General features: G+C 41.7%; 1 protein-coding gene across 1 annotated transcript in view; it reads left to right on the top strand.

Annotated features, from left to right (window-relative positions):
- LOC121294164 (netrin-3-like) overlaps positions 1-14,775 on the top strand; it is an 80,894-nt gene that overhangs the window by 40,368 nt on the left and 25,751 nt on the right. Inside the window, exon 3 of the mRNA XM_041217767.1 lies at positions 3,700-3,849. Within this exon, the coding sequence (XP_041073701.1) occupies positions 3,700-3,849 (150 nt within the window). The remainder of the gene's footprint in view (positions 1-3,699; positions 3,850-14,775) is intronic.

Here is a 14,775-nt window from a genome sequence, read left to right as displayed (position 1 = left end):
GTTGTCGGCTGCCTTACCCCATTTTTGTCAAGGCACTATATATGACTTGTGCATTCTTTTATGGGTCTTTCGGCACCAATGTTGTACTGGACTGTCAGTTGACTAACTGTAGCCCGTCTGTTGCTCTACACAATTCTTGTCAGCCTCCTTTGGCCTCTTTCATCAATGAGCTGTTTTTGACCACTGGGCTGCTGTTGGCTGGATATCCTTTGGGTGGTGGACCATCCTTGATACAAACGACAAACTGCTGCGTGTGAAAAACCCAGCAGCGTTCCAGTTCTTGACACACTCAAACCAGCGCGCCTGGCACCAACTACCATACCCCGTTCAAAGGCACTTAAATCTTTTGTCTTGCCCATTTACCCTCTGAATGGCACACATGCACAATCCGTGTCTCAATTGTGTCAAGGCTTAAAAATCCTTCTTTAACCTGTCTCCCCTTCATCTACACTGATTAAAGTGGATTTAACAGTTTACATCAATAAGGGATCATAGCTTTCACCTGGATTCACCTCATCAGTCTATTATAGTGTGTGTGTATATATATATATATATATATATATATATATATATATATATATATATATATATATATAGTGAGAAAGTGTAGTCCTGGGGAGCAAAGGACTATACCTGCAAGAAGGTCACAGGCTGAAAAGCTTTATTTTGTTTAATGGTATCACTGTTTACTTATCCCCTGCACCTGGCTATTATTGTAAATTTGAATCCAGGTGCAGGGTATTTAAAGAAAGCAGCCAGTCTCTTTGTTGCTGCTGTGTGTGTGTGTACAGTCGTAATACGTGAGCAAAGGTAAAAACCTTGTTGTGCCGTGTAAAATTCTGCGTTTTTTGTTTTGTTTTTAGCCGGTAAACAGCTTAGCTGTTCGGTTATTAGTTTAATGTTCCAGTTTGTGTTTTAGTTAGTGCTCGTGACGAGCTAGGTGTTTGTTTTGTTTCTTTTTGTGTATTATTTTTTAAAAAAATAGCATGTCAGCACATAAAAATCAATTTGTCTTTCCTGGGTCCTGCATTTTACAGGGGCAATGAACTGCGGAGAGTGCAGCCATTTTACAATATACCAATATATATTAATAATACTGCATTTGATACTCTCTGGTGCTGTATTTGTGAACGTACTGTTTTGTAATACTTTGCTGTTTGCCCACTATATTTTAAAACTAGCTATTAATGTTCCACAAAATGTCACTGATATGTTAATGGTTTGCAGCTACAATTGTACTTCTTTTTCTGACAGACTTTTATCTATTTGAACTATACAGTGCTATCCCTAGTACACAGAGTTCTTTTGACATGTATTATACCAGCAGACTCACTGATAGCACTACAAACTTATATTTATAAAATAACAGTGCACCACCATTAACTGTAAATGAAACTGACGTTTTGATAAAAGTAATTCTGCTATCCGAGGCATCTTACGAAAAGCAGCATGCCCTCAGTATCTCACCCAAGTTTGTTATAAATTCTATTTATATAGACAATCACTGGATATACTTTTAGGCCTCCATACATTTAGCTTGCATTTAGAAACAATCCCTTGTAAATATATTTCCTAAATAGAACTGCGGTAGACCTAACCTCTATTTTAAAATACGAACTCCCAACTTATTGAACTTCTTCCCAGTACAAAAATCAGGACAGAGGGTGGGAGACGCTTCTTTACACAGAGTGGTGAGGGGATAGAATGCTTAGCCATATAGTAGCCACTGGGGATCAGTCAGCTACTAGAAACCGAGCACCGATGGGTGGAATGACCTTGTAAAAGGGGTGTTCAGGTTTTATTAACACAAAGGTGCAAGAGGTTGCAATGGTTGGTGGCTGCCACTAGGGTACCAGCAATGGTAGCCCTAGTGCAGAAAAAAAGACACACATGTGAACATTATTACAAAAACACCGTGGGTAAAACAGCATCCAGTGGCTCAACGTTGCTCCCGCTCCAGGAACCTTCTCCCTGACACAAATAAACTGGGGTGGGGTTAAAATCCCCTGAATGAATCCCTACCCTAGCTGTAACAAGAACAGGAACAAACAAAGAAACTGGCTTTGTAGCCTCTTTTTAAAGGCAGGTGACCAGGGTTAATCGAGTATCAATTCTTCAATTGACACCTGACCATCTGCTGCAAATTCCTTTCAATTACATATATTAAACACACCTTTATTTAATTACAATCAAAACCACCACAAAAATACATTAATTTACAGGGGCTGGCCTCAGCCCTGCCTCAGACCTCCTTGAGTCCGTCAGCGTTCTTATTTTCCACAAAGATGTAGTCAACATATCAGGTCATTTCTTTGTGCACTACAGTTTTCATTTTGAATGAGAATGTAAGACTGGGTAAGTATAACTGGAAGAGCAGAGAGCTTTGGAATGTTTCAGTGAGCAGTTTAAAACAACGCTGCCTGTTGTTGCATAATGACCTGACCACTTCAAACACAGGTTTAAGAGCCAAATCAGCTGCAATTCGTTAGCATATCTGCAAACGTGAAGGGTGGGGGAGTACCAGGCATTCCCAGATGGGCTTTGGCAGCACCTGGGCACTTCAATTAGCTGCTCCAAGCAGGGGGGCACAGCTCCAGAGAGAGGCTGATTGCAGTGCCTACATCAGGAGTTATGATGTTGTAACCATGTGGCACCATTTTATTTTTGTTTGTGGTTCAGCCATGAACTATTGACCAGGTCAACCCAGGTTTTACTATAGTTAAAGAAACGCTTCAATTCAGTTTTTTTTTTTTTTTTTTACCTGTTGCCTTTTAATTATTCCTGTTCTTAATACCCAAATGTTCTGCCACAGTTGTAGAGGGGGCATGAATTACAGTAACACGTCCCTAGTGGTCATTTCTAAAACCACTTCACCTCAGAAATTTTGATTTTAAGGGTAAAGTGTAGATGATGTTTATACATTTAGTCTATTCTCACAGTACCAATGACTAGAGGCAGGCAGGCTGGCAAGCAATTTGTCAATTTGGAAACAATCACACAGTGCTAGCAGAAATTATAGAAAGCCTTACGAGCTGTTTGTTTTATTCCTAAACAATGCTGCTCGCCAACCCCTAGCATAATCAGAACCTTCAAGCTCTCAGCCCTGGGTTATTATTGTGACTGTTCTGGCAGCACACAGCTCTTCGGCTGCTTGCAAGACATTGCAGTCCAGCGCTGTGTATAGAGTGTCCCCACAGAGCCCCAGTAACAACCAGCAATCCAAACTACAGAGTACAGACACACTCAGCACAGCTCCCATTCACTGAGACATGCTGGAATACTGTGTGTGTGTGTGTGCGCCAGACTACAGAGTATAGACACACTCAGCACAGCTCCCATTCACTGAGACGTGCTGGAATGCTGTGTGTGCGAGTATGTACATGTGTGTGTGTGTGTGTGTGTGTGCATGCGAGTGCGTGCCTGTGCGTGTGTGTGCATGATATTTAAACTTGTCACTTCAAATTTAACTTTACTGTTGCTCGTATGATGTTTTAACCATGTTCAACCATGAACTGTGTACATGGTCAGCCCTAATGGTTAACCGTTGCCAGACCTGGTATTGTGGTTTACTGAATGAAGAGCTGAGAATGGAGTGTTTAGACTAGTGCTCATTATTATTATTAAGGTGCATGGTAATGACAGTGCTGGAGTATTTGAAGCAGCTCTGGGATATTTTAACTCTCTCCGTTTCTCTTGCAGCTTGTGACTGCCACCCGGTGGGTGCGGCTGGAAAAACATGCAACCAAACAACGGGCCAGTGCCCCTGCAAGGACGGTGTGACGGGCATCACCTGCAACCGCTGTGCCAAGGGATACCAGCAAAGCCGCTCGCCAGTGGCACCCTGCATCAGTGAGTACCTGCTCTCACCACACTATCCAATACCTTCAACTCACTAATGTGTAACCCTGTAACACTGGCTAGTTCACTTGCTTTTCATCTCGAGAGGCCTGGGTTCCAATCTGGCTTCTCAGATCACAAGGGCAGTTGCAACATGCAACACATATTTTAATGGAAATGTTTTTTCACATGGCACACTTGGCTATTATCCCTATTATGTATAACAGCTGCAGATCCCTGTTGAAAGACAGTGTAAGTGTGACAGCAGATCTCTCAGGCTCAGACGCATTTCTGATGTTTAAAAGGGAACATGGACTCAAAAGTCACAACTCTACATATTGTCCTTTTCATTTCTGCAGATTTCCAAGGTAATCATTGAGGAACAATTGAAATGATTGTAGCAAACAAAATAATTCCATTAATCACACCAGTTTTGCACTTTCTTAAGCTACATAGGTCTCAAATGTACAGTTTTGTATTTTCATTTTAAAACCTGAGTAGTCCATTGCATATCCACCCTAACCGTTTATCCGCCATGATCAAGCTCTTCAGCAAAGTTAGTTTATTATTGAACAAAGATTAGTTCAGAGATTGTAGATCACACCAAAGTTTTCGTACACTGTATGGTATGTACTCCGTGCGCTGCCATTGCTGCTAGTGTCACATGAGTTGTTCAGTGTGTTGACTTGATATGTAAATAAATCCTGTTTGCTTGCGGGGTGTATCAACTTCAACCTCCGTCTCGATCTCCTGCCTGTCACTCAGCAGCGAATCCACGCACCCACACAGCAGACAGCTACCCCGTCACAAGCATTAATACCATGTATCTTTCTAAACAAAGAGTTTAGGGGAGTTGCTTAAGAAAAGCTGAATCTCAAAACAATAATTATGTGAATATAATGTACCACTGTCCTTTTTCTTTGCGGCGCCAGCAATAAAGTCGCTGACAAGGTGAGTGTCGTTCAGTATTTTATTTATTAACCACAAACAGCTGTAGCTGGCTTCTAATCTAACACTGTAGCCTGGTACTGTCTTTCACTCAAAACTGTCACACACACTTATTTAATAGCTCCTCCTCCATTACTCAGTGCAATATAACTAACCCCATTCACTCCCGGGTGTATATACACACTCGCATGCATACTAGCTTAACAACACACACAACGCGTACAACACATAACACCCAGAGCAGCGGTCTTCTGAGCCCCTAGTTGTCTGGGTCGCTACAATAATAATTGTTACAGCTGTGTATAATGGTATTTAAAACAGGATTCATTAATCTGTCCCACGGCAGGTGGATGTGCAACGGATTACTGTATGTGGTACTACATTGTTAAAGAAAGTTCTCAGTTTTCATTCATTAGTCTCAGGAAATATGTTACACTTGGACTGCCTTGGTCATTTCACCTCAGCAGCATCTTCTGGATCTGAAAGAAAACAAGTCAGCCAATAGCAGCTGGCTGGTTAAGAAAATGGAAGATGCTATTAGAGGGGTGGGACAATATCACCCTTCAAGTGCAAGATACTTAAAAGCATGCTTGGCAAACATATATTTTTTTATTCTACTGCAGTATAAGATACACATTTTAAAATCAAAATACATTTGTGTACTGTAATGTGTGTCTTTCAAAATTAAACATATGAAAACTCTGTCACGAAAATGCAAAACAGGTAAGCGTTAAGCAATGATTTTGTCATCTGCATTGGCTTTAAACATCTTAGTGACAGAGAAAGGTTTCTATAATTGCAGTGTCAGACACAACGGTAACGCTGTTTCACTCCTATCAACTCTGATTTGTGTCTTTGCTGCTTTCATCACTGTCTGAAAAGCTGTTGCCCAAAAAATATATTTACAAGTAATCAAAAAGCGTGAAATGACATAATGCCCTGTGCTGGGATTACACTGAGAGACGTGAGGGGATTGCTGAGTAGGGTTCCTCACAGAAAAGCAGGGAAAGGTGTTGATAACCTTATCCAGCAAACTCGCTGCCCGGAAACTTGAGTCATAGCATTAAAAAGCAATAAAAGTGAATGTGTACTGTACTGTACTGCTCTGTAATCATAGGCCATGATGAGGCTGGAATGTATAACGCACTGGTGGGAACGCACTTAGAAGACTATATTCAATTCTGGTCACCACATTACCAAAAGGAAGTTGTGGCCTTAGAGAGAGTCCAAAAAAGTCTTCAAAATCTTAGGGGTTGACAGGGGTTAACCCTTACTAATGGCAGAGAAACCAGGACCAGAGGACAAACTTAGGACAGAAGGTAGGAGACGCTTCTTTATACAGAGAGGTTATGAAATGTGTTACCTAGTTACCTAAGGTCAGACTAGACAAAGTTTGGAATTTCCTTATGTTCTATGTTGACCATTGTGACAAAAAACAGACTTTTTACCTTTCATGCAATGCCTTGTCAAAGATGCCATTAGCAAAACAATTAGTCTCAAATTAGTGTGAGCTAAAGATGGCGATGTTTCCAATTTTTTGTCCAATACCCGGCTTATACCATGTGGAAAAAATGCTAAATGTGAGAGTTTGGTATCTGTGAAGTGTAATGCCACCAAATAAATGAGAACCAGCTTTGCAGCAGAAACCGTTGTCAGGGAGCTGCACTTACTAGAAAACAGATGGAGCAGCACAACAAGAGAAAACACTGCGGTTCAGCTGACAGACAAACACAATTCCAGTAGCTGGGGTCAGATTGTACCGTGCGTCACGCAACTGCGGTTTAATTTAACCACAACACTTATGAAGAATGCTCTTAGTAAAATGATGTGCCCTTGAAAGCTGAGGGACAATAGCACCGTGCCAGCAGCCAGATAAGCTGAGGGACAACAGCACTGTGCCAGGAGTCAGGCACCAGAAGAGCATCCCCTCAAAGCCCTGTAAGCGTCCCTCAATATATTTAGTCCCGGATCTTTCTCAAGGTAATTGTGTGGTGTTTTTTCCCTTTCAAATACAAAATATAACCATTACCGCATGGGTATTTACCTCACAAAGATCTAAGGTTACCATATGGCTCAGTGATCAGCGGGACAGTTCAGGCTTTTCAACTCACAGTCCAATTCATTCTGGTAAGCATAGTCCTGCTCCTCGTAAAGGAAAGAATGGTACCTGAGACAGATAAAATGTACCAGAATGCATTGGGTTGACAGGTAAAACGTACCAGAATGCATTGGGTTATGAGTTGAAAAGCCTGAACTGTCCCAAACTGTCCTGTTGAACACTTAGCCATATGGTCACCTTATAAAGACCCGAAACTTGACTAAGATGTATGAAAGCTGCTAGACGAGCCTGTGACACAGTCACGGCCCGCCCCCGAGGACATAAAAACACTGCAGTCACAGAACTCAATGCCATTTTTCTTTTCAAGAACTGACCTGACAGGACAGCTGTTTCAGATAAGTACGTGTTACTTTTTCGGCTATAGATTTTGCAATTATTGTGTTTTTGTGGCAATTTGACCAGTGATTGTGAACAGGTGTAGAGGTGATGTGTTGCAAAAGGAATTGCAAGCAATTGTAATCCAGTAGGAAAGTGGTTTTAATTGTAATCTGGGTCTGGTGCAGTGCAGTTCTGGCTTGTGATGGCCCAAAAGTGACAGCTCCGGAATGTGTTTAGCCGTCTAGTGATACAATAAACAAGACAATTACTAACACTCAAAACAAACAAACACTACAGCTCTCAGTCCTTCCAGGTTTCAAGCGCAAACCCCAAGCAAAGGAAAGATTAGCGTTTCTCTGGCCACTGTTATGCTACCCCGCATGATCCCTTGGTAAACAATTTCAGCTGTGTCTATAACTTGCAGCTGCTACCTCGTTTACCTTCCGGGTCAATACATTCCTGCAACAGTGTCTCGCTTCCATCAAGGCTGACTGACTTCCCGACCTTGGAAATGAACTGTCAGGCCAGCCCGTCCAGATACTTTTCCTTTTGCTATTTAGCACCTTCACAGGTCGAGAGGGAGATTTATAACCAGAACTCATTGTATTTCTTTCACAGCTTTACACAAATTATATGTCATATTAGAAATAATCCTGAGGTGGTGAGCCTTATTTGGGAGATGTTTGGGAGAGCAGAGATAGATCTCTTTGCCTCCCAGGAATCAACCCACTGTCCCCTCTGGTTCTCCATAATGGGAGGCGGGGACCTGCTGGCGGTTGATGCCTTGGCACACCAGTGGTCGAGGCAACTGTCATATGCCTTCCCACCGCTCGCCTTGCTCCCACTTTGTCTGCAGAAAATCAGGCAGGACCAGGCCAAGGTGTTTTGGCCCAGTAGACTGGTTTTAAACCCTGATGCAGCTCCTGAGCGGCCAGCTGTGGAGACTGCCCAAGCGCCGCGACCTACTCAGTCTCCTTATGTCATCCCGACCCTTCGAGCCTGCAGCTCTGGGTCTGGACCCTGAACTGCTGCATTTGAGCTGTATAGGGCTTTCTAATATATCCATTACAGAACGCCAGAGAACCGTCTACATGTTCCCAGTACCGGTCCAAGTGGGGTGTTTTTCAGACATAGTGTCTGCCTCGTGGGTTCGACCCTTCCATCTGTCCCATGGCAGTTATACTGTAATATTTGCAGGACCTGACAAGGTGAAATCCCGAGGTTTGACGAGGTGAAATCCCCCTCTACATTATATTTATATATTTATTTTAAAGTTACATTAAAGATACAGGGTCAGTAACTCCTGCAAATAAGTAGGTGCTAATCCATGGATTCATGAATCCATCCATTGTAAGGTAACAGCAACATCAATTCTGTACTGCACAGCGATCCAATGTAAAGAGGCCAAAACAGGGTTAATATGTTCACTTTGGGACACCACAAAAAAGTGCATTAACAACAATTCTAGATGAAGCAAAGGCATGCATTAGTCTCTCAGCATCAGGTGCAGAAATAATTGGTCTAAGTTTGGTTATACATCAAATTGTAAAAAGATACTTTTGTAAATTCTTTAATATTAGTCTCAAATGATAGATCAAGATGAAGCCCAAACTCTTAATTTCTAGTTTAAGTTTTGATGAGAGACTGCAAGGGTCAAGCTCATGTAATCCTGCATTTCCTTTAGTTGGTACTGTGATCCCACTAGCATAACCTCTGTTTTATCTGAATTCAACATTAGAAAATACTGTGACATCCAATGCTTGATGTCTGTAAGGCAAGTAGCTAATAACACCCAGGCAGAAGAGATTCCTAGGGACAAATATAGCTGGGTATGATCAGCATAACACTGGAAGTTCACTCTGTGTCTGCGGATAATGTCACTTAGCGGTAGCATATATAATGAAAACAGCAAGGGATGTAGAATGGAGCCCTATGGAACACCACAGACAACTTCCGATAATGCCGATTTTTACCTCTCCAATAGAGACAAACTGAAACCTTAGAATCATAAGATTTGAACCAGGATAGGACAAGGCCAGACAGTCCTACTGTGCTTTCAAGATGATTCAGTGGGATGGAATGGTCTACACTATCAAAGGCAGCACTTAGATCTATAAGAATTAATACTGATGGAAAGCCCAAGTCAGAACTTATCAGCAGATCATTCACAACTCTGACAAGGGTTGTCTCTGTGCTATGTGCAGCACGAAAACCAGACTGAAACTTCTCAAATATACCATTAAGAGTTAGACATTTTTGTAATTGAATTACAACAACTCTCTCTAGAAACTTATCTAAGAATGGTAGGTTGGAGATTGGCCTATAGTTATTGAGGACTTTAGGGTCCAAATTGTGTTTCTTAAGCGTAGGCTTTACCACAGTGACCTTAAGAGCTGAGGGAACTGTACCAGAGGAAAGTGAACCGTTTATAATGTTTAAAATGTGGGTATTAACAACACCAAGAAAATCTTTTAATAGTTCTGTAGGAATAGGATCAAGAGCACGTATCATATGTAGAACTAGCTCTGCCAGTTCCTGTAAGGTAATCAAAGAAAAAGCCCCCATAGTAGCCTTAATAGGTGTAGTTGATAAAATTCTGATGGAGTCCTCCTTAATAGAAGGTGTCTGTGGAATCTCATTTCTGACGTCTAGTATTTTATTTTTAAGAGATGTAAGAAGTCATTGCAGCTGTGAGAGGAGCCAATGTCAAGGGTAGGACTATTAGGGGAAGGTTCAATTAATTTATCTAGGGTAGCAAAAAGAAATCTAGGATAATTTTTATTTGTTTAAATTAAATTAGAATAATATGATAATCTAGCCAATGCCAGAGCCTTCCTATATTTAACCAAGTGTCCCTTCCATGCAATGTAATCAACGTGTAGTTTAGATTCCTGCCCTCTCTGTCCTAGTTTACGACCCTCGTATTTCATCTTACAAGTTTTATCATTAAACCACTGCGAGCTTTTTTTAAAAGACACTCTGTGTTTTGATTGGCGCTACAGTATCTAAGATAGGTATTAACCAGCTCATCTACTGATGAGGACTAATGAGAGTGGTAATGAGCTGAAGACATCAGAAATCTTAATAGCAGTTGAATAATTATTTACCCAGGATTTAAATGTACGTTCCACAGTCTTTGTAGATACTGGCAGATTAACCTAAAAAAAAATGGCAAGATGATCAGAAATAGTAAGATCTACAGTTATGACGTTCTTCACAGCTAAACCACGAGTCATTACCAGATCTAAAGTATGGCCATGATTATGTGTAGGACCTTTGAAACGGAGATATTATGGGGCAAGTTCAGCATGGAAAAGGAGGTTTTGGTCTCAGTTCAGCTCCTCCTACATGGCACAAGGCAACCCTGGCTCAACGGAGGAAGCTGGTAGTGAATGAAGTGCAAAAGCAGGAGGAGAGGATCAGGTATGTAAAGGCCGTTTCCCAGGCCAAGCAGGGAGAATGGATGAGATAGGAGAGTGTGGAACAACGCAAGATTGGCTGGCAAGACCTATGGACAATAGAACAGAGCAGGATCAGTTTCCTCATCAGATCAGCATATGATGTTCTCCCATCACCACAAAACTTAAACCTCTGGGTGGGTGAGGATCCCTCATGTCCTTTCTGTTCATTACCTGCAACATTAAGGCATATTTTGACAGGATGTAAGGTGGGTCTTAGCCAAGAACAGTTTACTTGGCTCCATGACCAGGTGCTGCGATGTTTGGCTTTAGCATTGGAAGACAAGAGTAATCTGACCAATAATTTGTCACCAGTTCCATCAAAGTATTACACAAAAAAGACAATATTCCTCTGTCCAGGAAAGCAACCACCAAGAAAAGGTGTTAAAATCAAGCCTCGCTCAGGACAAATGGAAGCTGCTAGAGACTGGAAGATGCTGGAAGATATTGGTCAATGGCTTATTTTTACCACTTTGCCACTACTAACCTTCGACCAGACATTGTCTTGTGGTCTGGATCAGCACGCTTTGTTCATCTGGTGGAGTTAACAGTGCCATGGGAAGATGCTGTTGATGAGGCATATGAGAGGAAGAAACTTCGGTATGCTCAACTAGCTGCTGAAGCGGAACAGCGAGGATGGAGAGTCTGAGTTTACACAGTAGAGGTGGGTTGTCGAGGATTTGTGGCACACTCTACAACCCGGTTTCTCAGAGATGTCAGGTTCAGTGGCCAACAGTTGCATTGCACAGTGAAGAACTTATCTGAAGCAGCAGAAAGGAGCAGCAACTGGCTATGGTTGAGACGGAAAGTCCCCCATCCCTGGATGGGGATCTCAAGCACATTAAAAAGGAAGCAACGCTGATGTACCGGTAAGTAAGCTGGGCTGAACTGAGTGGCGGATGGAGGGGAGTGATGCTGAGACACCAGAATCACTGTTGAGCCCTCTTGAGGTGTCGTGGGCTAGTCAATGAAACACAGAGGATGGAAGGTGCCCACTTGAAGACCCCAGAGATGTACCCTATTTAGCTCAATCCAGACAGTTGTCATGCTGATTTGCTGGGGAGACCGCACTAGGTTGATCCCCAGAGCCTGCATTGTAGCTGTTGTGTGTCCTGATGCGCTGGGGAGGCAAAATGAGCTGATCCCTGGAGCCAGCATTACCCCAGCAATCAACACCAGACAGAAGGATATCTACATCATCAGATGGAAAACAATGCAAATGGATGGAGATGCAGATGGATCACATTAGTTTACTGCAAAGCTTCGTCTTAGTTGATGCTTATCTTGGCGAGAGCTGAATTCAAATCAGCATGAAGTTCAACATCTACTCTAATGTAATGGAAATCATGACATGCAGGATATAATCTAAGGAATCCAGTAACCTCAAAAATTCCAAGGAGATCCAGAAATGCAGACTCCAAACAATTAGGAATGTGGTGAATCTGTGACGCTACGGCGTCCAGGGTTTTATTACAAATTATAATAATTACAAACAAAAGGTTTTAAACAAAACACACAAAACAGGACACGGCAGTTGAGGCAAAAAAAAAAAAAAGGTAAACAAAACAGACAACACTAAACAAGACAGTGGACGAACAGACAAACAAGTAATGTGCTGGCACTTCCAGCTCTCTGTAGCAATTGTTATTTTTAAACTTCAAAAAACTCCTGTCTCTCACCCATTCTCAACTCACGAACACACAACCCCGAGTGAGTGAAAACATGTAGCTTTTATGCTTTTATTTATATCCTGTGTATTTTATACATAAACACCAACATTAACACAGTACAGACAACATAAAACACTTAATAAACATAACGGGGTGGGACACTCTGCCACACAAGGTTAAAACTTCAAGAGATGAATAACCTTCAACAATTTGATTCTAAGGTCACTATGAAAAAAAAAATAGTTAGGTAGAGAAGCCTCAATCAGGGAAACATTGTCATCCAGTCCAAACCAAGTTTCAGTTAAAGAGAGAATATCAATGTTGTAATCCTGAATAAAATCACTAATTAACGGAACCTTGTTAGACAGACACCTGACATTAACTAAACCTAGGTGTAAATTGGTTCAATCAAGAGCATGTGATTGAGCAGGGGTAATAGGAATTTGATGAAGGTTGCTGTAGCACACTCCTCTGTGTTTACTCAGCAGGTAGTAGGAATGGCAGGATACTTGAACCTGAATTTTACATGCCTCTTTAGATTCCCTCCCCTCCCCAGTTCCTAGTTTAAATACCTTGCTAGGTGATGTTCGATGTTATCAGCTAGCCTGCTTGCCCCAGACCTATTTAGGTGCAGTGCATCTTTCCTATAATAACTATTTCTTTTCCAAAAGAAATCCCAGTTGTTTATAAATCCCAGCCCTTCTTGCACACACCAACCAGCCAGCCAAGTATTTAAGGCCATAATTCTACTGAATACTTCATCCATACCACCAACAATGGGTAGTAGACCTGAAAGAATAATTCTGCATCCTAACTTTTTCAGCTTTCTTGTTAAGGATTTTAGAATCTCAGATTTTCTGTTCGCTATGTCATTTGTACCAGCATGTACAGTGAAAACAGACTCTTTTTTGTGATACAATAATCTTTTCACTCTTGATTCAATTAAATGTCTATCTGGCAGCTATTTCAGTTTGCCATGTCAAAATTGACTTGGTCTCCCCAGAAGCTCACTTCTTGGCGGGGCAATTTTTGAAAGAGGCTCGGCGGCTTTGGCTGCCTAAAAAGGACATTGTTCCTCGCTGGAGGCTAAACGTGGTGCTTAGTGCACTCATGAAGCCTCCATTTGAGTCCATGAATTCAGCTGAGCTGAAATATTTATTACTCATAGTGGCTTTCTTGCTTTCTGTTACATCTGAAAAGCGGGTGAGTGAGATGCAGACATTTTCTATTGCAAAAGTCTGCTTCATTTTTACAGAGGCCAGGACAAAGGACCATGCCAATCCCACTTTTTGCCAAAGACGGTCTCGGCATTCCATATCAGTCAGTCTGTGGAACTGAAGCGTTTCCATCCTCCTCCTTTCCAGTCTGACAGAAAGCGATAGCTCCATATGCTCTAACCAGTTCGGGCTCTGGTTAACTATGTTGAATGGACGAAAAGTTGGAGGCAGTCTGAACAATTTTTTGTCTACTATGGGGCGATGTCCAATGGTCAAGCCCTGTCTAAGCAGAGGCTGGCCAGATGGACAGCAGACATGCTCACGACTGCTTATGAGCAAGCCAACTTGCCTCCTCCAGAAAAGCTCACTGCCCAGTCCACCGGGGGCATGGCAACTTCGTGGGCTTTATTCCAGGGTGCATCTGTCAAGGACATTTGCAATGCAGTGGTGTGGGCTTCCAGGGTTATGTTAATAGCACAATGTTTGGTGTTGTGGATCACACAAACTCTGTTAGACTAGCTAGAGTACAGTATGAGAAGCGACCTAATCCAAAACAATACAACAACCACAAGTCATCACTTCACCTAGCTACCAAAGCTATTAAAATATTAGTAACCAGTTTGTTAAAATTCCAGGATATCTTATGCTGTGTACAGATGTCATCCATAAAACATACAACACCATTTTAAAGTTTTAAAAAAAAACACTTTTAATTTTTAACAGTAGTGCCTGGGTACAGTCTTTGTTTTGTAATTTATAGTAAGCTAATATTTTGTCCCTTAGTAAAATGTCTCCATAATAAAAGCAGAGCAAAGTGTAATAAAGCAACGTGAAAGCATCAGGCATAGGTAAGCATTGTAAAGCCCAGCAAAAAACCCATAACAAGCCATGGTAAACTGTGGTAACTCCATAGTATAACCATGGCAAGTGCATAGGAAAACTGGAAAATTACTGTGCAAATGTACAGTGTTAAAAAGGTGTGCATAGGGTGGTTTTACAAGGTGTGCATACAAGAGATCTGCACAGTTTGAACAGTCATAATTCAAACTACTCAACATGACATCTCTGATACAATAAGAGACACCCTACGCACATTAACTGATATAAATCACTCATAGCCTCTAATAGACATGAAAAGTTAGCCTGCTACACAATCTAGTCCAGCCACTCATGATGTCTTGTGAACCTCCAGTGATGGCCTTCTGAGT

Source organism: Polyodon spathula, chromosome 18, assembly GCF_017654505.1.
Source record: "Polyodon spathula isolate WHYD16114869_AA chromosome 18, ASM1765450v1, whole genome shotgun sequence".
Lineage (NCBI taxonomy): Eukaryota > Metazoa > Chordata > Actinopteri > Acipenseriformes > Polyodontidae > Polyodon > Polyodon spathula.
This window is presented reverse-complemented; position numbering and strand designations above follow the sequence as displayed.